Source organism: Periplaneta americana, chromosome 4 (genome assembly GCF_040183065.1).
Source record: "Periplaneta americana isolate PAMFEO1 chromosome 4, P.americana_PAMFEO1_priV1, whole genome shotgun sequence".
Lineage (NCBI taxonomy): Eukaryota > Metazoa > Arthropoda > Insecta > Blattodea > Blattidae > Periplaneta > Periplaneta americana.
The window spans coordinates 201058357-201086019 of NC_091120.1; the positions used below are offsets into that span (position 1 = coordinate 201058357).

General features: G+C 35.4%; 1 protein-coding gene across 3 annotated transcripts in view; it reads right to left on the reverse strand.

The window, feature by feature from the left end:
* Positions 1 to 677: 677 nt before the first annotated feature.
* Positions 678 to 27663, reverse strand: part of Diap2 (Death-associated inhibitor of apoptosis 2) — a 34332-nt gene continuing 7346 nt past the window's right edge. Inside the window, exons 4-10 of one of the 3 annotated variants that reach the window (XR_011331909.1) lie at positions 26639 to 26820; positions 24953 to 25063; positions 20164 to 20441; positions 14760 to 14941; positions 12527 to 12721; positions 10094 to 10258; positions 678 to 9868 (exon numbers count right to left, since the gene is read on the reverse strand). Coding sequence is in view for 2 of the 3 variants with exons in the window: in XM_069824658.1 (XP_069680759.1) it covers positions 12528 to 12721; positions 14760 to 14941; positions 20164 to 20441; positions 24953 to 25063; positions 26639 to 26820 (947 nt within the window). In the remaining variant the exon portion in view is untranslated. Of the gene's footprint in view, positions 10259 to 12526; positions 12722 to 14759; positions 14942 to 20163; positions 20442 to 24952; positions 25064 to 26638; positions 26821 to 27663 lie in introns of all 3 variants that reach the window. The other 2 variants (XM_069824658.1, XM_069824657.1) reach the window with 2 other exon arrangements.

The following is a 27663-nucleotide window of genomic DNA, read 5'->3' on the forward strand; positions in this document are numbered from 1 at the left end:
ATGCTGTACTTGTACAAGAGCACAGCCGTTCGGCTACCCAAGCATTCACAAGAAGGTAAGCACAATAAGCCTCAGACTGCAGTGTAAACTTTCGGGTCCCTCCTCTGTACAAGGGGGGGGGGGGGGAATCGAGTGGTTGAATTTAGGGCACAAAATAAAACAAAAATATCCTGTTACATGGTATTAAAATTATTCTTCAACAGAATGGATCACATACAAAGTTTGCATAATCTGTCACCTAAAATATATTTGAATGAATCTCTTTTTTATTGGACACCTTTTAATAAGAAAACACATATTACACTTTATACCTCAGTTTCTAGTCCATTTCATGAAGAACTTACTAAATGAAACTGAAGCTATTTAAATAACAGGAAAAAAGGCCAGGACTACTAAATGTTTACAAAGAACTTCCGAAACCTTTTTCATTACTGGTATTTCTTGAGTCAATGGAATGTATTATTCTTATTCTTTGCATATTACCAGTGGCATATACTGGTTAAAGGGTTTGGGCTACCGCTGACCCTATTATTACACAAAATATATCTAACAATTACTTTAATTTTAATTACTATGGTAAAACTAATAATATAAAATTATTACATTATGTTATATTATAAACTTTTTCTTTTGTAATTTCCTTGGGCTACGCCGGTAGCCCGCAAAATACGCCCCTGCATATTACTGGAAATTTACAATAACGTGAGATATTATCGTAAAAAAAATAAAAATTACTGCGAAGTCTTGAGCCAAAAAAGGAATCCAGTTTATTGCTCAGCATTACACTTTTCTTTATATTTCTGGTTTCTAGAAGTCTTACTGAACAAACAGCTTTTGTTCTCTTCATTTCTGGAAAAGTATTTCAATATTAAGAGTACTTTTTAAACTTGAGGTAGTACATGCTAGTTTAATGATCCTTAAAGTATAATATTCGCTGTATCCCAATCATTTTATAATGTATATTTTAAATTTCAGTACAAAGAACCTGTACTGTACCGTGTGTAACACAGTTTACTATACACAGGAATTTAACATGGGAAATCAAGTACCATATTTACGCGATTATAATACACACTTTTTTTTTGACAAAATATGAGTAGCTTAATATCAAAGACGGACATCTGTCATCTCCATAGTTTTGATCTAGAGGCATTTTTTTAATTCACAGTGCTCTTTGTAATATTTAACACAATTTATTTTATAAATGTAGTGTTAGAGTTTGCATATGGTTTCACTATAACTGTACAGAGCATGAAAAATTGTATAAAAACCACAGCTATCTAAATTTCGATTGAGGTCAGATGTCTGTCTTTGATATTAAGCTACTCATATAGTCTTGAAAACTAGGGTACATATTATATTCGATGGTGCATTTAATTCGCATGCGAACATCCAAAATCAAATTTAAATTAACACTCTATTATACTGTGAGATACTCGCAGGGAAACCACCAACAGGAATAGCCATTGCGGGTTCGTGTTTTCTTGTTTTTTGCACTTTTCATTTCTAACTTACGTCCATTTTTGGCAACAATCATTATTAATTCGAATATTATTTTTAACTACGGTAATGACTTAATGACACTTTTTTCTTTTATTTAAGAATTCATGTACAGCAGAATCTCGATTATCCATCACCTATTAACTGATTGGTATATTATCCAACCGTCTTTCTCTTGCTCTGTTTCTTTTTCTTTTCTTTTTTTTTTTTTTTCCTGCAGAAAAATAGAAAATATCGTACATTATGTTAGTACGCATTTTTTATACCAGCCTTTACTATTACACAGTATGTAGTAGAAATGCTACCATTGCTGTTGCAGACAGTAGAAACACTTTCTTGTGGGAGAGGGTATTTTTCACAACTTGTAAAAAAAGTCACTATCTGCTTTCAAAGAAATGACACCAAGAACTTCCACACAATTGCAAGTCCGTACATAATTTAATAATTCTGTACAAAATGTCAAAAGAAAACGTGTTGAGCGGTTTGGGGAAGAAAAAACCATGGCTAATTTCACATCGGAATACAAGATTAGCAGTAGAAATGTGCATGATTTAATAAAATTTGATGTAAAGGTTACCATCCACCCTGTATATAGTAAACTGTGTTATTCAATGTACAATAATTAATTGAGCAGGTATAGTACACAATCCAGGGAAATGCTATCAATAAATTCCAGTGGCTAACTACTGTGTTTACTGGTGTATAAGACGCACTTTTTTCTTTGAAAATGGAGCTGAAAAAATAGGATGCGTCCTAGATGCTGATACTGTTTGTGAATGGGTCAAAGCTTCATGGGATGCTGTGGTTAATCTTATGTGGCATTAGTAAAGCACTGGATGGTACAGAGAACAATTTGTTGTATGAGGACTCAGAATCTGATTTAGAAGAGATTTCAAGCGACTCTTCATTTAGTTCTGGAGATGGGTTTGTGGGTTTTAACGATGAAGACTAAAAAATATTCTTTCCTAGATTAGATTAGATATTTGATGAAAGTAGATCTACGTATTACTTCATATTCAAAATACTATAAATTAATTATAATATTCAGTGATGAAGTTTTTTCCCCCCAAAAAAATGTGTACAAAAAAGGGGGTGCATCTTCTACGGCAGAAAATATGGTATATTAAAGCTAAATCTGTTAAAGCTACTTAATTATTTTAAGATTTTTGTGTTGAGTGACCTTTTCACACCCTAACATTGTTTGAGGAAAATTACTGAACTAAAACTATTACACTAGCAAATATAGTAAGCGTATTTCGTAATGGTATAAAATCTTAATATTTTTTCTTAAAAGAATTAAGTAATATGTCTTAAAAATAATGTTTTACTTGAGATCAATCACTGTTTTATTAAATCAGCTCTGCAAATATAGTATAGGCTATGAGTAATGCACTTCGAGCTACTAATAATTCTTTTCTCGAATGAACTTAATTAAAAGAAAAAGATTATTGATATAGCATTGATATGAGGACATGATAAATATCACCAATGCTATTTTCTTATTTGTTCATTAACAAAACAAGATGTGTTATCAACATAATCATTTCTGCTACAAAGTTATCTCGTCTGAATGCAAAGCATTCGTATTCATAATCACAGTGTAAATAGTGTTGGATGACTTGCATTTTCTTCGATTAGAAATGTAAAGAAAACTTGGATTAAAAAGAAAAGACTTATACATAATAGAAATTAGAAACAAATATAGAAAAATAATGCTACAAGAAATAGGCATAAATTCTTGTACTGTGAAAAAAAAAAGGGCTATATGGAAAATTCCTGAAACAAATGCAGTATGCAGAAGAAAAAAATACAGATACAATAAAACTGAAATTTATAGTATACATCTTTGTAGTTCATTAGGCATATTGAAAGAATTACCAATACAATCGACACCTAAAGGAAAATTACAAGAACAATTGAAGCTCAATGGTTTCGAGTACAACTTTTTTTAAGAATAGTAAACCATTTTCTGCAGACTGCAAGCACTATTTTTTATATCTGTTATCTTTATTGCATGTTACTATTTTAAACAAAATACCTGAACTACTATTTGCAGGTTATTTGGAAGACAATATGATGTCAGTAAGTATTAATCTGTAAAAACAATAACCTATATGTAGGGCAAAGAAATGTTTAACAATGTGTATATTGTCGTAAGGTAACAAATAATCAAATATGTAACAGAATCCTAAATCTAAGGCTGGTATTACACTATCAAAGTTCTTTGACACAGATCTTTTACAAAATATGTAGGCCTATTATAAAATATATGAGTGTAATGGGTTTTATTTTATAAAAATTTCTTTGATAAAAGATATTTTATAAAATGTAAGTGCATTTTGTTATCTTTCAAAAAAGATTTTCCTAGCTTGAAAACAAAATGGCGGTACGTAAATATTATTGAACTGTTACTACGATCAACATGCTGATATGAGAATATAAAGCAAATGAAATGTTATAAAACACAAACCAAAAGCTACAAAAACAGAAATAAAAGACGAGAAGTGTACATAAAAATAGCAGAGACTATAACTGTTGTACAGGAGTGATGCACAAGTCTAGACAAACTGAAAATTATCTTCTGCCATTCTCAAATAATTTATATAACTTCTCAAGTCCTTGCATTATACTTCTTGTTTTCCTTCTTTCTATATTTTTTTAAGTGAGTTTTGGTGGATACTTTTCTTGTCACGTCTTGCAATCCATGGTTTAACCCATGGCTTATTTTTAGAAATATGCTTATTTTAATGTCTGAACTAATTGTAGCTAACATGCATTGTACTGTTCACCATTCATTTTTGCATATCTGTAATCATAAAAAGATTTCATTTTGTTTAACTATAAATGGAAGCCCATGGTTCTTGTTTCTTAATTTTAGGTTATCTTTGATAAAATATTTTATATAATGTAATATACTCAAATTTCAACCTTTTATCACGGATTTTTTATAAAATATTTTATCATATTCTTTGTCTAAGAACTTTGATAGTGTAATACCAGCCTAAGAAACACAAATATCCTGTTTTCTAAAAAGGTTTTTGGGTATTCGATTGTATGCTGGAACTTAACATCTTCAACATTTTGATAAGTTTCCATTTTCAGGACAATACAATAAGACCTGAAAGGTCATTTACTCTGTTTAGAGTTGTCATATTTAAAAAGAGAAAATCTGGGACACTATGCTTTCCATTTTGAATCTTGCGTACACTACTTTTAACACTTGAATATAATTAATTAACTAGTGGACTTACTCGTGTTAATTATGTAAGATTTGTGTGGCTTACAGCTGTTTCAGTGCTTCACGCACTATCCTCGGAGCCTGCTAGATCATGGCGTCATCTCGAACTTCTCTGCCTGTTATGTGGGTGTGTTTGATTGTTGAAAGGTGTTGAAGAGTGGAGACAAATAGTGTGTGTGTACTGAAATTGATCTGTGTGTTGAGAACCAAAAACTCAACACACTAGAACAATACGAAATATACAAACACACTAAAACACACCCCGAACAAATTCTCAACACACAGATCAATTTCAGTACACACACACACACACACACACACACACACACACACGCACGCACGCACGCACGCACGCACACACACACACACACACACACTATTTGACTCCACTCTTCAACACCTTTCAACAATCAAACACACCCACATAACAGGCAGAGAAGTTCGAGATGACGCCGTGATCTAGTAGACTCTGAGGATGGTGCGTGAAGCACTGAAACAGCTGTAAGCCACACAAATCTTACATAATTAACACGAGTAAGTCCACTAGTTAATCAATTAACTATGCTTTCATTTTTAAAATGTGTGAAATGAAAAAAAAAAGACAAAATACATTATCTTTCTTGCATTAGATGGTATAATAAGTACAAAATTATCTAACAATCAATCAAAATAGTAATTAACCAAAAAAGGCTTGATGTAGGCTATATTGTTATAAGTAAAAGAACACTATTTTTTGGTGGCATTGCGAATGAAGTAGGGGTTATTGGCAATATATAACATAAAACCCTCCAACACACATTGGAACTGTGCAGATAAATACAGTTATCTTAAAAAACCACGGTCTCTCTTGCTGTAGTGTCGAGGACTAACACATCATGCCTAGACTTGCATTACAAAATGTGCACTGGTTCGAGTCCTCATGGGGAAAGAATTTTCTCATGAAATTTCGGCCAGTGTATGGGACTGGTGCCCACCCAGCATTGTGATGAATTTGGGGAGCTACAATAGGTAGTGAAATCTGGTTCCGCCAGCTACAATAGCTGACCACATGATCTCTCTTTTTGGTTGGATGATCGTTCACCTGAAGAATGTGAACATGAGACCATTACAGTTCAGTAGTGTTGTGCAATGGCGAGATATTCACTGTGTCGTACATTTTTCTTGAAGACATACCACAGGCTAGTATATAGTCACAAAGCTCAATACGTAGGGAATATGCATCCATAAACAGTTGCTAAGCACTAGGATCGCACTACACTAAAAGCCAGGTTATGAACCGACTAAACCGGAAGCAATATTCTGTTTCTCTCTTTCTGAGCTCTGTTGGCACATAGTGGCGCGAGATTCAAAGCGTGTTCAGTGTTTGTCACATAATATGTTTAAAATAACCGTCATAGCTGTGTTTTCAATTATTAATATAATAAAGAAGTATATAAGGAATTCAAACATTTCAGTTAAACGAACGAACAACGATTTAATGCAATAATAATAATAGGCCCTAATAATAATAATAATAATATAATGTTAACTAAATATATCAAGATATATTATATTAATTTTTATTTTATTTTGAGTTGTTATAAATCGAATTTACTATTTAGCTATTTTTGTACAATAATAATAATAATAATAATAATAATAATAATAATAATAATAATAATAATAATAATAATAATAATAATTTAATGGATATGATCTTAATTTTATATTTATACTAATTAAGTCATGTACGAGTATATTCCATTATTATTATTATTGTTATTATTATCATTATTAATTCACATAATATAAAAATAAGCAAATATACAAATTTAAAAGGAAACCTCGAGCCGGATGAGCCATTGTTTAAAATAAATAAGAGTATTCAGATACTGTTAGGTCTGCTATTAATTTATAGTACACACAATATGGAAATTAGAACAGTTAAGTAAGTCACAAGCAGTGCCTCAGCCGTTTCCCGCGCTGCTTCTTCTACCGATGTGATGCCTCCATTTACACTTTTTGTCGGTAATGCTTGTATAGAGACAAAATAATTTCTCTTTCTCTCCAGACTTAAAAACCCGCTTCCTTTTGTATCTTAGCACTCAGGAGAATTCATTATTCTATTCAAGTATATAGTTCTCGATTACACTATCAACAATATTAGTAATTAAAATTACTGTTTTAAGAAAGCACGAGCTAATGACGCTGTAAGAAATGCGGCTTGTAATGCACGTGGTACTGCAAATGAAATGGGAAGTTTGGCTACACTGTCTCCATGATCCCGTTGCCAGATTTTCGTTAGCAGACGACATTTTCATATGAGGTCCAATGAAAAGCTCCGTTCTCCTTCCCCCCTCCACCCCACACACTCAACGTGTCATCACTGCACAGGATACCCCTCTAACCCGCACTTTCCTCTCGCCCACCCAACTACTTCCTGTTTAGTCGGTTCATAACCTGACTTTTAGTATAGTGCCTCATCACAGACAATTCAAAATAGTACCGACACAGTCTATTGTTCCTAGTACTCTCATCACTTCAAACTTCGTGACTATATATGCTAGACTGTGGACGTACTGTACATCAAGTGTAGAATGTTGAGTGGCAGAATTAGACGAGTGTTTAGATGTATTTCCTGCGAGCTCAGTTTCAGCACGAAAACCACTAATAAAGTTAGTGCATAAATTTAATAAAATAGGTTCTGTGACTGACTGGAAAAGAAAACGAAAACGTCATGTGCTTACAGAAGAAAAACTTGATGACATAGGAGCTCCTTTGGAACACAGTCCTCGAAAATCGTCCACACCTGTGGAGTAATGGTCAGCGCGTCTGACCGCGAAACCAGGTGGCCCAGGTTCGAGTTCCAGTCAGGGCAAGTTACCTGGTTGAGGTTTTTTCCGGGGTTTTCCCTCAACCCAATACGAGCAAACGCTGGGTAACTTTCGGTGCTGGACCCCGGGCTCATTTCACTGGCATTACCACCTTCATTTCATTCAGACGCTAAATAACCTAGATGTTGATAAAGCGTCGTAAAATAACCCTCGAAAATCTACTTTCTGCACTTGATGTACGTTTCCAAGAGGAATATCCAATGATGCAGTGCATTTCTCACTACTGCATAACACTACTGTACTCTCTAATGAAGTCTCACACATGACTGCACAACACAACCTATTCCAATGAAACTTCGTTCATGACTGACTGCAGGTGGAAAGAGTGCCACACTTTCATGGAGGGAAATGCCAGCAATTTTTTGGGACTTTTGAACTGCCCAGTCTGTAAAAGTGAAATGTTGTGTGCATTTCTGCTAAAGGTATAAAGTTATCCTTCATATTTTACTCCCAGTTTTCACATTTGGCATCTCCTTATAGGCTTTCAAATCTCATCATCACACAGCACTGGCTTAATTCAGTATTTACCAAACTATTTCCCTTCCTCTTTTAGTATGAAATAACTTTTCATCAGAATAACTAAATTAAATATAATGAGTAACTGTAAAAAAGAATATAGGCCTACATTCAAAATTTACAATAAATAATGCAGGTTACGTTAACGAAATATTTCTCTCTTGAATTCTGAAGTCACAGATTTTAACGAATATAAATGCAAATGAAAAACAGTAAATTAACTGTTAGAAACAAATAAAATCAAATTAAAACTGAACATGTTTATCATCTCTTCTATTTCTTTTCTACAAACAGGAGGGGATGTACACTGAAAATAAAGAAGTTTAGAAATACAAATTTCATTAACTCCAAAGAACTTCCATTGTAAGGTTTCAGAATGCATACTTCAAGAACCCTACAATGTATAAACTTTTATCATTAGAAAGTTTTTAAAACAGAATTTAGAAATTCTACACACATCAAAATAATTACGGATACAAGTGAACAAGAAACTTAATCCTGAAGTTACCACTTGTTTATTGTTCAAGAGATCCTGATGTATGCAGGCTCTTATAAAGCAACCCATATTTTTCGATATTCTTGGCGAATCTCATTAACGAAACTTTGAAAAATAATCCTATTGCAATCTGAATTATGTAGATATAGTACCAATACTGATCCAAATTTTGGGAACAGATCCATCATAGGGGCCACCCTCCTGATTGGTTGAATGGTATGAATATCACTATTGATACACTATATTGCTTATACCATCGATATAAAATATGTTGCCATCCTCTGAATTAACCAATAGTTTTTGTGCAATGCACTGTCATACTGTATTTTTGGTCCAGGGAAAATACTCGTATTTTACAAAAAAAAAAAAAAGTCTTTTTTAATGAGCAATGTTAAAATTATATTATTTCATTTCTCTACTTTGGTAGCACTTACAGCTTTTGAATATAAATTACGAAAAACTCTAATCAAACCTTACTCCTGCCGATTGTTTTTTTTTTTGCCCACTGTGGTGATGGATGGTCCCCATAATACATCTGTTCTATATTTTCATTATGTTGTGATTAATTTTATTAGCAATATTTTATATTTCAATTACGATGGAATTAATAATTCTTTATTCAAACAATCCAGAATTTTTAATGCAATTAACAATGTCATTCTGAACGCCATTTTTGTTCTTTAATAAACATTACTCACTTGCTTATTTTAATTAAAGCAATTTAATTTTAACTGCAAAAGCTAGGTAAATCAATAAATTCTTCTTTTATGTTATTATATTAGTGTTTTATCTTTTTCTGTGATTTATTACTGTCTCTAAATGCAGAGATTCAGTGAAGGAATGGGAGGAAAATGCAGATACATACGAAGGTATTTTGAGCTGCAAAAACATTTAAATGTGACTGATTATTTTATGTAAACCTTAACATGATTATGATCCCTTTTCAATGGGTGTAGATTATATGAGTTAAAACTTATTTAGGCCTATTTTATATGGGCCCTAAATTACTTTCTTAAAGGAACTAATTTTTTACATGGCAAAATGTCAGCAAAAGAAATCCAAGACATTCCAGAAAATTATGAATTTGTAGAAAAATTTCAACACTTCTGTCTGAGGAATGAGTTTGCCTGCATAAATTCTTGTTCACTTCACTGTTGCCAACTTCAACTTTTACTCTCTGAACTCAGGAATCTCACTGTCAGTCTGCACCCAATTTCTTGAGACCCATCTCTGAGAAGCTTTAATCTAAAATTAAACCAAAACAAAAGGAACATAACCTGTTTCAATCAGAGAATTTTCTTGAGTAGGAAAGCCATTCGGAATATGTGTTAAACAGACACTTCTGATTAGGCTAGCATACAGATCTGCTTCAGAAGCTCTTGGATTAGATGATTACGATGTGCTGAAAAATACAGCACAAGAATATGAGATAGAATTGCAAAATAAAGCCCAAGTTAAAACATTGCTTACGTCTTTTAATCACTCATAAATATAACTGGCTGTTATGATTCATTGGGAAGGCTATTTACAATCAGATGCAAGCCCGACTTGGCAGTAAAGCCTTGCAGCTAAACGGTGCCACATTGTGCAGAATGTCTGGATGCGTCGAGACCAGGTTGCAAGCTCTACACATTCCTGCAAAGGAACAGCATTTTATAATGAAGACAGTTAACATTACCATTAAACTGGTTGTGACAAACACTAGGAAGCAAATGACATAAATCTCCCACAGTTTACCACTCGAAGAAAGGCGACAAGGATGAGGAGAAAAAGGACGAAGAAAGAAAAAGAAGGGGAATGAAGAAAAATGAGCAAGAAGATGAAGAAAACCATAGGTTTAGCTCAGATGGCTGTGAGTTAAACAGGTGGCCCGGGGCTATACTTGGGCACGGGTTCAAATACCACTTGGACTGATAACATGGCTGGGTTCTTCTGAGGGTTTTCCGAACTGTAAGACGAATGTCAAGTAAACCTATGGCGAATTCTCGAACTCTTCTTGCCATATACTTTCCCTTATTACTAATTCCATTAACACTAGATAATCTTGCAGTTCTTACAAAGGTGTAAATAAACAATTAAAACCAAGATTAAGAAAAAAAAAAAGCATGCGCGCACGCACGTGCACGCACACACACACACACACACACACACACACACACACACACACACACACACACACTCACACACACACACACATACACACGACAAGATGATTATAAATTTAGGTGTCCCTAGAATAACAACTAAACGTACATTATGTCCTTTTTCTGTTTCCAGCATATATTGAATTCTTAGTAACACATTTCCCTACTGACAAACTACAGTAAAATCCCGATAAGACGCTGTTCAAGGGACCGGGTGTAAACCGCGTATTAGGCGGGTATACTAATTTTGACTTATATACAGTATCTATTAGCATTTTTCTTTATTGAAATACATGATTCATGAAAGGTAATACAGCATTACTCCATTATGTAATTACTGTACGTCAAAGACACTTACAATATGTACTGTACATAATTCTTTCGAAAAAAAAAAATAAGCCATTTATAGTTGTTTGTCGTGTGCATGTTCTCCAAGTCCTCATGTTTACCACACTTCAGTTTCTGCAATTACATCCTCCCGACATCGCAGCTGTAGTGATTGAGTTGCGATTTTTTATTATCGTTCTTAATGTCGATGATGGGATTCCTAATGAATCAGAGAGTTGTTTCTGAGTAAGAGTACTGTTCTCATCGTACTTCGTAAGATTTCCAATTTTCCGACACAGAAAGCGCTTTTCGTTTAACACTCATTGTAATGACATTCACACACACTTCAATACACTGAAGGACAACAAACTGCCCAGCAAAAATTTCCAGAATTTTATTACGGCCGAGTGAGGAATGCTGTTTGAGAGAGAGGGTTACCAAGAGGGTGAGGTATTGTAACTGTATGTAGGCTTTAACCACGCAGATAAGGAGTCGAATAAGAGAGCGTAACAAGAGGGTGGGGTATACTAAGGTATGAAGTATGAAGGTTTAAATGCGCGTATGAAGGTTAATGGCACCAGTGAGTACAATGACCAAGATGTTTCATTGCTGTTACAGTGCATTGCTGAAAATTACATCGAAAATATTCCACAAACTCAGTGTATTATGCGGGACTTGAGCGCAACAAACGGGGTATTTTATAAAGGTGTTATATATGAAATGTGCAGGGACCAGACAAAAAAAGCGTATTACACGGGATAGCATAATAAGCGGGCGCATCTTATCGAGGTTTTACTGTATGTTCCTCCTACACTCACAGCGCTCTCTATAAACATTTGAACGTCATTCTGCACAATACTGTTACACCGGATCTAAATTGTTTGATGCTCTATATCTCAAATTCAAAATTTTGTAGTTAAGTTTTCGTTCCAGAGAACACTCTTAATAAAATGTGGTCCAGACAACACAGGGCTTTCCTCCAGGTACTCCAGTTTCCTTGTGACATTAATTTTATGAGTGTATTGTGGATCAACTGCCAGTGGTGCACTCTGGATAGTCTATGATAAATTAAGTGGTCTACACTTCTTAGCGCTAGCGACATCTATAAGCACCATTTGTAGAGTCAGAGCGAATAACTGCAAGTTAAAGGCCCTCCCACTGAAGGTGAGGAAACTTAATAGACTTATTTATAATTTAACAATAATGTCTAGTGCGAATATACTTGAAAAAATATTGTTTATTACTAATTTTCCAATACAGTAATTTTAGCTTGTAATCCACAATTTCTTCCTATGGACCTGTTTCAGTTCCTCCTGGACAAACGAACTCAACTGTCATTAGGTTTGTAACTGTATATGTCACATACATTCAATTAAATCTACAACAATCTAAAATCAGAACGAGTGTTAAATACGTCATGACAGGTTCTCACCTCACGATAAGAAAGTCCTGACCGTGGCCTTGATGAGCTGACGACACACTGGGCAGTCGTGAAGACTGGGGGCGCAGTTCACGCAAGTCACGAGGTGGCCACAAGGCAGGAACACCACGCCCACCTCCTCGTCCATACAGATCTTGCACAGTCGTGCCTCCTTCAGCCGCCTCACCTCCTCCTCCAAAGAGAGAGCTGGAACACATCAGAAAGTTATTATATTTCTACAGTCTCTCATGCCAACAAAATTCTTTCCAATTCAACTCCAAATCGTTTTTTATCACGTCAAACACTAGTAGAAATAATATGTATGTATATAAGTACCAGAACAATGGAAGGAGTCCATAACTGTACCTATTTTTAAGAAGGGGGACAAGACTAACTGTGGTAACTTTCGAGGGATATCACTTTTGCTGACGTTGTACAAAATTTTGTCCAACATTCTTTTGAGAAGATTAACTCCGTATGTAGATGAAATTATTGGGGATCATCAGTGCGCTTTTAGGCGTAATAGATCGACTATTGATCAGATTTTTGTATTCGACAGATATTGGAGAAAAAATGGGAGTATAAGGGTACAATACTTCAGTTATTCATAGATTTCAAAAAGGCATATGACTCAGTTAAGAGAGAAGTTTTACATAATATTCTTATTGAATTTGGTATTCCCAAGAAACTAGTTCGATTAATTAAAATGTGTCTCAGTGAAACTTACAGCAGAGTCCGTATAGGCCAGTTTCTATATGATCTTTTCCAATTCACTGCGGGTTAAAGCAAGGAGATGCACTATCACCTTTACTTTTTAACTTCGCTCTAGAATATGCCATTAGAAAAGTTAAGGATAACAAACAGGGTTTGGAACTGAACAGGTTACATCAGCTTTTTGTCTATGCGGATGACGTGAATATGTTAGGAGAAAATCCACAAACGATTAGGGAAAACACAGAAATTTTACTTGAAGCAAGTAAAGCAATAGGTTTGGAAGTAAATCCCGAAAAGACAAAGTATATGATTATGTCTCGTGACCAGAATATTGTAAAAAATGTAAACATAAAAATTGGAGATTTATCCTTCGATGATGTGGAAAAATTAAAATATCTTGGAGCAACAGTAACAAATATAAATGACACTCGGGAGGAAATTAAACACAGAATAAATATGGGAAATGTCTGTTATTACTCAGTTGAGAAGCTTTTGTCATCTAGTCTGCTGTCAAAAAATCTGAAAGTTAGAACTTTTAAAACAGTTATATTACCGGTTGTTCTGTATGGTTGTAAAACTTGGCCTCTCACTTTGAGAGAGGAACAGAGATTAAGGGTGTTTGAGAATAAGGTTCTTAGGAAAGTATTTGGGGCTAAGCGGGATGAAGTTACAGGAGAATGGAGAAAGTTACACAATGCAGAACTGCACACATTGTATTCTTCACCTGACATAATTAGGTACATTAAATCCAGACGTTTGAGATGGGCAGGGCATGTAGCACGTATGGGCGAATCCAGAAATGCATATAGAGTGTTAGTTGGGAGACCAGAGGGAAAAAGACCTTTGGGGAGGCCGAGACGTAGACGGGAGGATAATATTAAAATGGATTTGAGGGAGGTGGGATATGATGATAGAGACTGGATTAATCTTGCACAGGATCGGGACCGATGGTGGGTTCCTTAAAAGCCATTTGTAAGTAAGTAAGTATATATGTATCTAATGCTCTCAATTTAACAAAGTTATTATCTTTCTTGCTTCTTATTATTACTTCATTTCTACTTCCTAATGGCAGAGGAGAAAGTTTGGTATAGTTTACATTGCAATCCTGTAGAGATGTTTGCTTAAACGATCATACCCAGTGATCAACCTGAATAGGCCATAGCTGATTTACGAAGTGCTTCAGGTATCAACAGTGGCGCGCGGTGTGTGTACAGTCAGGGGAAGCAGCGCATTTTCTTAACTGTAGGAGACCTATAAATTTTAACAGATTATTTCCAGACTACATAATAAACTACACTGCAAATATCCAAATACGTAATAAAATATAGATAGAGCTTAAAAGTTTGATTTCATAGGAGTACTCACTTATGGACGTATTCTTGGCATATTCAACTGCTAATTTTCAGCTCTCCCTGGCTACTACTTATCCCCTCTATCTACCTTTCTACGACAACAAATTCATCTAAAGAGGAAAAGGATGTAATTGGTGTAGGCCTACATTTATTTCTGTTTCACTTTGTATCTCACTCACCCCTGGTCTTGTTGGAGTCGTCAGAGGGTAGCTGTGGCATGCTCTTGGCGTTGGCGTCTGTTATCGGTCTCCTCGGTCCCTGCTCCGTATGAGATTCTGCTGCATCCTGCTGTACCCCCTGCTCATTGAGCATCACTGGCAGTGAGCGTGATGGGATCAGTGGCGGCTTGTTCACTGTTGGACTGTAAAGTTCATCATCTTGTCAGAGTGATCTTCATGTAGGGAAATAAACTACATTACAATGGATCATTGGTGATTAAAATTTTCAGCAAAATACAAAACAGCATCACACCCATATATCATTGGACCCCTCATAAGTAGAGAGAAAGATCATCATAATCATCATCATCCTCATTGTCTGCATTGTTTTCTTCCCTAAAATTCAGTGGCGGCCGGTGAGGCATTCTGGTGTTGGTGCCAAAAATGAAAAAAGATTGTACGCAAATTACCCTAGTGAAAATGATAATCGCAGCTCATGTTTACATTCTGTTAAATAAAACATTAATTAAACCAGCTATTTTACCAGGTGTACAGTTAATAATGCATCTAGTAACAGTTACAATAACATTTCCGATTCTAATAACGAAATTTGCAGATACAGATAATGCAAAACTTTCACAGTATTGTTAGTCAAATATAAATAACTTTTGTAACTAGTAAAATTACTGGCAAAACACACGAGAGAAACAGTGATATAGCTAGATAATAAACAAACACGTTTGCACTTTATTTAACAGGCCGATGAATCCAAGGCAGCGGCCTGAATAACACATGTTCATGTCCTGCACAGATCTCATGTACCGCTAACAAAAGCATCAATACTATAGCAACAGTGTAGCGATGTTTAGTTGCCGCAAAATAAAACAAATATTACACAACATTAACAAACAGTTTTATATAATATGAAAAAATATTTATCTTTCTAAAAAGAACCATGACTATCTCTGCATTTAGTGTAGTTAAATGGATAATACTTTACACATTCAAATTCAAGTTATGTGCTTAAGTTTTGAATTGGCAACATTACATTAAACATTTGGCGCGGAACTTTAACATGTGTTTTCGTGCAAGTCTGCTGTTGATGGTTCCTGCCTAACGTCTCCAACAACCCTGCCATCTAGCGAAATTTCTGCATTACTGTGCTCTAGCAGGCAGAATATTAACTACTGAGTCAAATCGAATTCGGCTGTGTCTGCCATAAGAAACGCATATAAACTAGAAGCAGTAGCTTTTTGTACAGTGTTATATGGACGTAGGCAGTGCCACACTGAAGTGGCTCCAACATTCAGAGAAACGCTGCAAGACTGCGTCCCAATCTGTGCGTGCGCTCGTTCAGATGAAATACGAATAAAATGTGTAGAAATAAACTATTACAACTGCTTTTTAGGATATTATTTTTTGTTTCTTTCATTGGTGGTTCCATGGCACACTGACACTACCCCAAAAGCCGCCCCTACTAAAATTCCTAGCTCTACTTATAAACCATGAAATTATTAGCTTGTAAACTATGAAGCTACAGGGTCATAAAATTAATATTAATCATTAGAGTGAATTGAAAACTAGCAGTTACATATAGAAGACTATAGATCATAAACAGAGGATGTCTCAGGCCTGAAAATAACAGATATAAAATAAAGAAAATAATAGTCACTCATGTAGACATAACATCCAAATGTAGGATACCAAAAATGCCTTCTGACTACATACCTACATAGACAAGAAACTGCTCTGTCTTACTATAGCTAGAATCCTCTGGAAGTGGTTTTCTCTTTAAGAAAAATTCGTTGTAAAATTTCAACATTTCGGTATTATTGCCAATTTGACAGTGTTATTTTAAAATCATGTACAATATATGCAAGTTTTATAATCTTGGATTAAGAGGACACTATAGTGAAATAATGGTAGTAAATTAGGAAAATCCACTTAAAAATTTATTGTGACTCTCTATTTAGACTGAACTCGAAAAGCTAATTAATTTATATTCCCATGACTATTTTCAAGATTTTTGATCCAATATGAACTAAACATTTTGAAAACTTTGTCGCAAGGAGCCTTTTAGTGACGTCAATATAAAATATATTTAAAAAAAATATAATTTCAAAGCTATTAGCCCTAATGGCACCAAATTTTGTACAGATGATAGTATTGTTGGAATGTTTATATAGTTTAAAATTAATAAATTTTGAATGAAAATTGTAGAAATTTTAAAAATCACATAAGTGTCCCCTTAAGACATTAAACATGGTAAGAGTGGTAGGCTATATGCAGCATTTTCAGCATCAATTTCCAGTTTTTACAATTTATATAAATTTTTAAACATAGTTGCACTCATTTATAAACTTTAATCAAGATTTTGTCGCGTTATTATAAGAATTTGCATTACTTCACCATTAAAAGTGCGTTTTTTGGGCTTAAGTATAAAGAAATTGTACAAACATAGAAAACAATTTGCATAATCGTGTCTGACGAATTTCACTGGCCTCTAGCTACAGGTCAGTAACATGAACATTGTTTACTTTTCTATGGGCATCTCAATATTTCGTTAACAAAGATGGTAGATTAGTTTAAGTGTTGTTGTGCATGAATGGCCCCTATTCATGATGGATTCTGGCTGTTTACAAGGTGTATATTGTTATGCTGGATAAATTTGCATTAAGTGCAGGTAAGACTACAGAGTCATGACCAGTGGCAAGTCTTGGAAAAGTATAACTATTTCTTGGAAAGACAGGAATGAGTCCGTTTTCCAAGAGACTGTTTCAGATCTTAGACTTGTTTCCTCTCTTCAATTCTTCTTTTCGCACTTTGCTATTTGCTCTTTATAACTAAATTATAAATATAAATGCATATCCAACAGATACCATCTCATATCGGAATTTATGAAAACAAAATGGCATACAATTTAGCTAACAAGGATAAAAAAGTGACAGAAACTTGTAAAATAAATTCAACATGTTTGGAAATACACTAAAAAATCCAGAATAAGTTAAGGAAAAAGTGGACTGGTACAATGCAACAGAGCCTGGAAAATTCATAAATACAACCCTAACTAGAAATGAATAACCTACATTATCAAAATTTAGAAGTAGCACCTCAGACCAGCGAAAAAAACACACACAATTACAAAAATTTTTGAACAAAATGGAAAAATTACGTCAAATTAGAAAGTTGACATTTTCTAGGAATAATTCTCTACAGTAGAACCTCCATTATCCGTGGTAATGAAGGGAATGGGCTGAATGGTTAATCGAACAAATGAATAATCCATACCATAAAATATTTTCGTAAATTTAGTGAATAATACTTACATTTTCGTATTTTCCTCCATGATCTTGTATTTAACATGCTAGGTAGAGGATCAGAAGTTCACTAATTTAAGTCAGGTTGTCAACAACGAATTTTTAAGGAGCAAGGAAACTCAATGTAATGGCTGTATGTGAAAAGGTAGGAATAGTGGAGGTCTAGTGTTGAAGACTTACATACTTTATTCTTAATTTTTATTAAATTGCACACAGTTGTAACTCTTGTATTCTGATGCGAGATGAACCATAGTTTCTCTTTTCCCAAACCACTCAATGATTTGCACATTTTTCGAAGCTTAGCACAACACGATTTCTTTTTATACCCGTGAAAACATTTTATAAGTTAGAGGGTCTATAAAGTACAACTCAAACAGTAGATCATACTGTGTAAGGGTAAATGCTTGTAATAATATTGTGACAGCGACGTGAGAATCGAACTCACGACCAGCGTCCCGCAAGAGAGAAGATCGCGCGGAGCACTTTGGGACGGCACGCGGCGGAGAAAGGGGAAAGGGGCCCACGCGACGAGGGGAGATCGCGCGCGCAGCTGCTTACGGAGGGAAGGGGGAACGGACCTTCCCGACCCTTCCAGAAATGCGTCGAAGTGAAGATATCCAGATAATTCTCTACACACCTGTAGAAGTTTCTCGCAACTATGATTTTGCTATAAAAGAAGAAGCGCCAGCGAACTCGAGGAGAGTTTTCAGTTATTCAGTCAGTGAGAAAGCCAGAGCAAGCAAGCCAGTCAAGCCAACCGGAGTTCGACTCGAGTGAGCGTCCGCATCTGCGTCAGCATCCGAAGACCTGAGTTCGAGTGCAGTGGATCGCAGTTGGAGGGACCTGAGTTCGAGTGCAGTGGACCGCAGTTGGAGGGACCCGAGTTCGAGTACAGTGAACTGTCTCTGAAGGTCTGTGATTCGAGATACTGTGGACTCGAGTGACTGAGATAGAAGAACTGTGACATGAGAACTGATAGTTCTGATTTGTAAATAGTGCTTTGTAAATATTAGTTAAGATTAACAGTTCATTGTTGTTCGTACTAGTCCAAGTAAATTGTCATTGTCGTCGGTGGAGTGCTATAACGAATACTGTGTTGAGTGAAAATCCAATTGTTGACGAGAGCGTTTAAGGCGAATTGTAGAAAGGAATTATTGTTGTGACGAATAAATTACATTGTTGTTACTAATAAAATTCACAATATAATATAGAAAAAACGTGCTAATATAATGTGCAGTACCTACTTCATATATTTCTCTACCGAAATATTGAACTGAAATACCGAACTGTTGCAAAATGGGTGGAAGTGAGGCATTTGCTTTCAATCAAAAGTTGGTCTCCAAACAGCTTTAGATTGATCAGTGAAAAAGAGATCCAGAAATGATGCTGCAGATGGAGTCCATCATTTTCCAAGGGTTTGTCAATGTACTGTTGACTGGCAGGTCTATATTTGAAGTATGACCAGCCTCATGGTCTAGTGGTCAGAGCTTCTGGCTATAGTTCATGAAGTCCCGGGTTCGATTCCCGGTTAGAGCACAGGAATTTTTCGTTAAAGGGGATTATTCCTGTGTTCGTCCATGGTCTGGAATTTAGGTTAAGTTTAGATTTAAGACCTCTCCTGGCACCACATTATCATAATCATCCTATCACATCATCGGGGTAATGTAACTCCGCCTTCCAGGCACCCCAACCTCAGAAGTGGGTTACAATTAAGCCACGGCCAGGAGAGAAGAACAGAAATGTCGAAAAGACAACCTGGTGGCAATAGATTAAAAAAAAAATATATATATATATTTCTGTAGGGGGGGGGGGAGAGGAGACAAGAGGAAGACAGTTGGATAATCAATTAATAGAGTGACGGATAATCGGGGTTCTACTGTATATCTTTTCATAAATATTGTAGTGTAAATATTATTCTTTGTAGATTATCCCCTGAATTAACAATTAAAAGAACATCATCTCCAATTTTTTTCTATTACAGTGATATCAAAGAGTTCTTAATTTACTTAAAAAATGTGATAGAAATTGTCGAGGTCAAGGGATAAGTAACAACAGAATTCTGGACTTCACCCCCTAACTTCTTTCAGTAGCAACGTGTTAAATCTCACTTCTGTGTGACTGCTGGCTGTTGCACCCCTGACCCCACATATGACTCGTTCTCGTCCTCCGAGTCGGTGTCCGTGTTCATGTAGTGGACGTGCTGGGGACTGTTGCCTCGGCTGCCGCTACTGCTGCTGGCCGTGTCGATGGTCTCCTCATTCATCTGGATGCCCAGCACTGCTTCAATGAGCGCATCTGATGTTGTGAATGGCAAGCCTGTTTGCTCCATCTTGCGACGCAGAGCCAGCTTGATTCGTGAGCCGTCAAGACCCATCTGCAGGGCTGCCTGGTGACATTCGTAGTGACATCACTGCTTATCAAAACTACAGAATTGACAACGTCTAACATTAATAATAATTATTATTTATGCTCGTAATTTGTAATTAGCTCACTTCCAAAAAGCAAAAGTTTGTGCTTGGGAGTGTTCTTGGAAAGGCAAAAATAAAAATATGAACATTAAGCAAATTAAGATAATATAAAAATATATACAGTGTACATCACAAAAATGAAATAAGATTAATTATATGATGGAAGAGTGGAACAGAGAAAAATTCTCTCCGGCACCGAGATTTGAACTCGGGTTTTCAGCTCTACGTGCTGAATTTTTCTCTGTTCCACTCTTTTATCATCAAATGATGACACAGAATTTCTGGACTGAAATATCATATGTACTTCGATACATTGTAATAAACGATATGCGGAAAATAATCACTTTGTGATTTAAGATGGCTCTTACTCCGTTGGATCCCGGCCACTTAGTCACTCATAACGAGTGCACCTCTGCACATGTGTGGACATTGTGCCACTGTCATATGTCTATGACGCAGTGCATGAGGGTAGGCCACTAGAGGGAACCCAAGAGGTGGAACTTAAACTGAGAGGATTTGATCCGACATAGGGATGGGAATCCGGTGTGGCTTAGTGGATAAAGCGTCAGCATGTAGAGCTGAAAGCCCGGGTTCAAATCCTGGTGCCGGAGAGAATTTTTCTCTGTTCCACTCTTCCATCATCAGAATTTCTGCACTGAAATATCATATGTACTTCGGTACATCGTAATATAAGATTAATTATGATAAAAAATGCAAGCAATATTCTAAAGAGCTCATTTTTCTGCTACAGAAAAGTTTGCAAAAATAATCTGTACACTTTCATTTCAAAACAAAAATAATTTATTAATGTCAGGTGATGATAACTGAAGACCAGTGGCGAAGCTACATTCATGCAACTGGGTATTCTAAAGTTATATATATATATATATATATATATATATATATATATATATTTTTTTTTGTAGATAAACTCCAGTCGGGATGTTGTTTGCTCTGCATAGATGTCGATGATGCGTTCTTTGAAGATGTCATCCCTGAAAAGACTGTTTAACAAACCCTTCTCAATAGCCAGAGTAGGCCTACTCAAATTGCTCAGTCTAGAATCTGACATGGAGTTCCTTAAAAATGTCTTAACTCTCTTCAATGCACTCATACTTCGTTCACTCGACGCAGCAGATACAGGGAAGATGAGAATCAGTCTTATGAGCAGCACTATTTCTTGATAGATTTTTTCTAGGCCATTGTTCAAAAAATATTTCAGCAAAAAACCTGCAGGCAAATGCTTTGTTTGGTCAGAATAAACGTTTGTGATCCATGTTTTTAAACTCACAAACATGCACTGGAATACCGCTCTCACTTCACCACCGCGTCGTTATTTAAAGACGCTGCTGCTAACCAATAGTCGAAATGTGTCAGAAAAAGTTCCTTTTCACGTAGTATTCTTTACCAACCGTTAAATATATTTTCAATTTCACATTCGTTTTAGTAGTTAATCTAATTCGAATTCTATACTAAGTGTATTCGTAGTACCGAAATACCGAACCCACAGGTGATTATTTGAATAAAAACGTAAGTGGATAATGAATGATACATGATAATAATGAACACATCTGCACTTTACGGAAACAGACCGACGAAAAATGAATACTGCCCTATTATTTCTCACACACTCAGACTGCAGCGTTGCCAACAGTGGCCGATTTCGGTAAACGTAGCTTTTAGCTATGTAGTCCAATGGCAAAATGTAGCCGAATGAGATTCGATCGAATGACTATTTGTGAATACTCTCAATTGTATGTGTAAACACGTTCTTCTATCAAATTTTATTTTCTCACACTCTAATTGCCATAAGAAGTTTCTCGCTTCCGCAAAAAATTACAAAACATAACAGAAAATTTAAGGTAGGACTGAATTCCGGACACAGCGACCATTATTTATGGCAAGGAAAGCTTTGGTATTTTCAGTCTTTTTTTTTCCTGTTATGTGAATAGCGCCCATTGTTTAACCATCAATTCCTGGATTCATGAATTCGCCGACACCTGACAGTGTCTTTATTGGGAGTCGCCCAGGCAACAAAAATGAACTGGTCCTAAATTAACGAATGACATTTCCAACACATCCGCCTTCCAACATTGTAACTATAGCATTGGTCGTGGATTCTGTTTATTACTCTCTGAATGTGTGTGGCTTCGTTTTGGTATTTGTAGCTGAATTTCGGGACGTTTGTAGCAGAAGCAGACTCTGAGATTGGTGCTGCTGAGTCTAGGCTCTTCACAGAGTTGTCTAGCATTAGTGACGTATGCAAGCACTCCGCTTGGCGCATGCGCATATGCTTTCTCTAGCTGCTGCCGTGAGCCTGGTTTGAAGCAATATCAGCGAGTAGCCACACTGTAGTTACGTGCTGGTTCCGTGCCGAGTAGCTGGCGTCAATCCTTCCGTAACTAGACCGAAAACTAGAGATTTCATTTACCTATATCAATGAAAACAGGAAAATATAAATGCGCTTATTTCTCCAAAATCCAATGGGTAATCTAAGGCTCACAGATTACCCTTCAGCTTCGCCCCTGCTGAAGACACCGGTGCAAAAACGGGGTAGCTCCATTTTTATAAACTTTTCAGGAGAAACAAAAAACTGACTGTGGAAGGATGTAATATTTTAACCGAAATTTTTGCATTGATTTGCGGTAGTTCAGCAAGAAACACAACTTTCTCACGATGTGTTATAATTTTTTCATTTACACAATTGTGCCACAATCATAATAAAACTGTTGGAGGTGTCTCCTTTTTGCACCCACTGGAGTGGCTATCCCAAGATTTCATGCCTAAAAACTTCCTAATAAGGAAAATAAGATTAAATAATAAAAAATAAAATTTCACAAGTAACGGTATTTATTATGATTAACTGTTTACCAATATCATCAGGCGTTGTCTGTGATGCTGTCATCATGATGATGATGATATAGTTGGATTCTATAGCTAGGTTATTTAATGCTCAGACTAATACCTACAGGAATGCAGAACATAGTACTGATATTACAATACTGCTTTATGAATTTATTTAAATTTAATTTTAGATATTTAAAAAATTACAATTTCTTTACAATGATGAACCTGTCTTGTCATGTGTTCCAATTCATCATATACACCACACTTAAAACCGTGTCCTTTTCCAACCTGAGTCTTGCCAGAAATTCTTCATTGTCATACTCATTTAATAGATCAAGTCTATGCCTTATTTTCTTTTGTTTCAGCATTCTCAAAAATCTATATTAATAATAAATCTGTAGCCGAAATTTTTCTGGTAATTTTCGCTTTTCCTAAAATAATTGGTGTTAACATGTATAATTAATCATCCTGAAACCGAAAATCGCTTTTTTGAAATTTTTGTTTGTATGTCTGTCTGGATGTTTGTTACCTTTTCACGCGATAATGGCTGAACGGATTTCGATGAAAATTGGAACATAAATTAAGTTGGTTGTAACTTAGATTTTAGGCTATATGGCATTCAAGATACTTTATTTAAAAGGGGGGTTATAAGGAGGCCTGAATTAAATAAACCGAAATATCTCGCTTATTATTGATTTTTGTGAAAAATGTTACATAACAAAAGTTTCTTTAAAAATGATTTCCGATAAGTTTTATTCCAGGCAAAAGTTTGATAGGACTGATATTTAAGCATATACAAGAGTTTTAAAATAACAATACAATACATTTTCACCGCCGCCTCAGCTTATAGTGTCGTTCCGTAACTGCTATGTGCAAAATATTAAATTTTTTAGTAGGAAAAAAAAACAAATTTATTCATTCTATGGCAGTAGTGCATAGGAGATCGTGAATTCTTACATTTTTACACAATCAACTCTATTAATTTGGAGTGATTTATTAAAGGATGAATTCAAGACTAATTTAGCAAAATGTTAAACGAATTATATTTGCACCAAATGAGTGGTCTCTGGACCAGAATGATAGCATTTTAATTATTTAAAAACAATTTAAATTAAGTAGCATATTAAACAATTTATTCTTCTATCAAACACGAATGTTTCCTGGACCCAATGTTCTATTTTAATTATGTAATTACTTTATATTTATTTCTAATAAGTGCAGCGGAGCGCATGGGTACAGCTAGTATATTATATAGTAATTCATCATTAGTATCAGAAAGATGTTTAATGCTGCTGCCACTTTATACTGTATCTATTCTCTAGATAGCAATTTAACAGTGACTGAAAGCATGGAATAGCTTATTCAGAAGATATCCATTGAACAATGCACTATTCCGAGTTCATACAACACATTTCTCACTTAACCATGCAATTAATTTTAACAGGACTTTATTCCATGTTCATGCAACTGGGCCTAAATCTACCAAGAATTATCATGAGTAATAATTATTAATATAAAAGAAATACTATGAAGTTTTAATCAAATTTGAACCACTCAAATATGTTCTGCTCACTGTACTTACTGTGGCAGGTGTCATTCCCATCAGGCCCTGCAGCTCTTCCTCTGTTACATCACGCACTTTGTGATGGGCCTCATTACGGGTCACCACAGATGACATCTTATCTCCATCTTCCTGTACAGGACAAATATTACATGCAAGAAATGGAGAATGAATGGAGTAGTTCAGTGAGATGCTGATGCAGCAATGTCAACATGATTGGTATCTTCACTCTCGCCTACATATTCAATGCTGTCGTGATAATTTTTTTCTTGACCATATGCCTTGAAATATATTTTACTTTCTCTATAACTGTAACAATCCCTTAATGTATGATTTTATGTTAAAGAAATAAAGAAATTATTCTGAATTATCTTTTAATTACAAAACAAGTTTGATTTAAAGATCCCATGAAGCTCTCACAGTAGGAGCACTTGTCTTGAATCCTGCCTGGAGCATATCTACAGCACTTCAGTGTTTTTCAACTATTCTTTTATAGATGATTCTGAATTCTAGTGTTGTAGAACATCATTTATGTTTATGAACATCAAAGAAGATACATTATGAACAGCAAGGTATAATCTAAGATCAGTACATATCTCTGTGTACAAAACTTAGGAACCTCTATGCTGTATGGTTCTGTAAGGGCAAACTTTCTCTTCCCCATATGATTAACTAAAACAATGTATTAGTATTAGTATTTATTTATTTAACCTGGTAGAGATAAGGCCGTCAGGCCTTTTCTGCCCCTCTACCAGGAGATTCCAACTGTAATACGAAGAATAAAATTACAATTAGTATTAAATTTACAATTACAATTACAAGTAAAATTACAATTAGTATCAAATTTACAATTACAATTACAATAAAAATCAAAGTACGAAAAGATTACCTCACTAATTAAAGCTAGATAATTTATCATAGAAAAACAAAGAATATTTTATATTTACTGAATTACAAATTAAACCTAGAATAACAAAATTGTATAGTGATGAAATTACTGGATATTGAAATATTTTGTGATAGATTAAGGAAACTATTTACAAGAAATCAATTACTGACCAAGTGCCTAGTAAGTTTGCGTTTGAATTCAATTTTATTTCGACAGTCCCTGATGCTAGCAGGTAGCGAATTCCAGAGTCTTGGCAGGGCTATTATGAAAGAGGATATGAGGAGGTGCGATGGGATGGTATTGTTAGTATTGTTTCATGACGAGAGCATGTGTTCAGATTATGGTGGGACCATATGCTTCTCATACGCTGTATGGACCCCATGACAGCACAGTACATACTCCTCCTGTCTCTCTCTCTCTCTCTCTCTATCACACACTTGTATTTTCTCTTTCTAATAGTTTTTTACTTTTTCATTAGAGAAAGTACTGTGAAGTTACAAATAAAATCGATTTGGAGTTTTTGCAGAAATGTACATTTTCAACATTGCTAATATAAAGAACCGGTTTTTGTCCTGCCTTCTGTTCATGCACAAAGATCAAACAGGGACTCTAGACGCAAGTAAAAACTTTCACAAGTTGAATAGTTTAATTCCCTTTCAATCCTCAGAAGTTAAAGAACAGTTTTAATACGTGACTCCACCAGGACATTGGAGTAGATTATGTGAGGAATTTTCCTCTCCTTTCCCACATCGCCTACACATGCAATCGATGATACCCATCACTTATAAGCGTCTCTTCAGGTGACCCTAAATACTCACACTAGCAGGCAGAACAGGTGGGTGCTGGGCAATAGCCTGTTGGATGAACTCGTCTCCTTTCACAAGCCGCACATAACCGCATAGTGAGAACCACCTAGCATGCTCTGTCCAGGGGTCGTCATCTGGGTCCCAATGACGTAGTCCTCCATCACAGTGGAAGCAGCGAACCTGATCACGTGTACCTGAACCAGCAAAAAAGATTGATAAGACTTGTTGTAGTCAAAGTCGTTTAGACTTACTGATTCCTATACCTCAATAATTCAATACATCTCAGAATTCTCAATGTGACTTCAATAAGAATCCAATAGTTCACTGCAATCACAATTTATATTCCAACATTTCAATGTAATTGTAATATTCTGATTCATAGCAACATTTCAATACGATTATTACAATCCACTCATCTCAACATTTACAGTAACTATAATTGTAATCAATTAATCTCAACATTTTAATATAACTAATATGTCCACACCTGTGGAGTAACAGTCAGCATGTCTGGCCGCAAAACCAGGTGGTCCAGGTTCGAATCCCGGTTGGGACAAGTTACCTGGTTGAGGTTTTTATTGAGGTTTTCCCTCAACCCAATACGAGCAAATGCTGGGTAACTTTCGGTGCTGGACCCCGGACTCATTTCACCAGCATTATCACCTTCATTTCATTCAGACGCTAAATAACCTAGATGTTGATACAGCATCGTAAAATAACCCAATAAAAAAATATATACCTAATGATAATTCCCTTTAATAATTATTTTCAATTTCTCAGACTATATACGAGGGCTGTTTTTTTTTCAATCTCCGATGGTCCATAAAAAAAAAAGACAAGCATTGTGAAGGAAAAAGCCATTAGTGCCCTCAAAGGATCGGTTCAGATATTGAGAAATCATTTGTATGGGAGTGATAATGGAAATTTCAAGTTATCTTAACCGATGGCTGTTGATTGGTTTAGATATCAATGCCAATCAATCTGTACTATTATTTTTCTCGCAGTATATGGCATTCAAATCATTCTGACCTATCCGA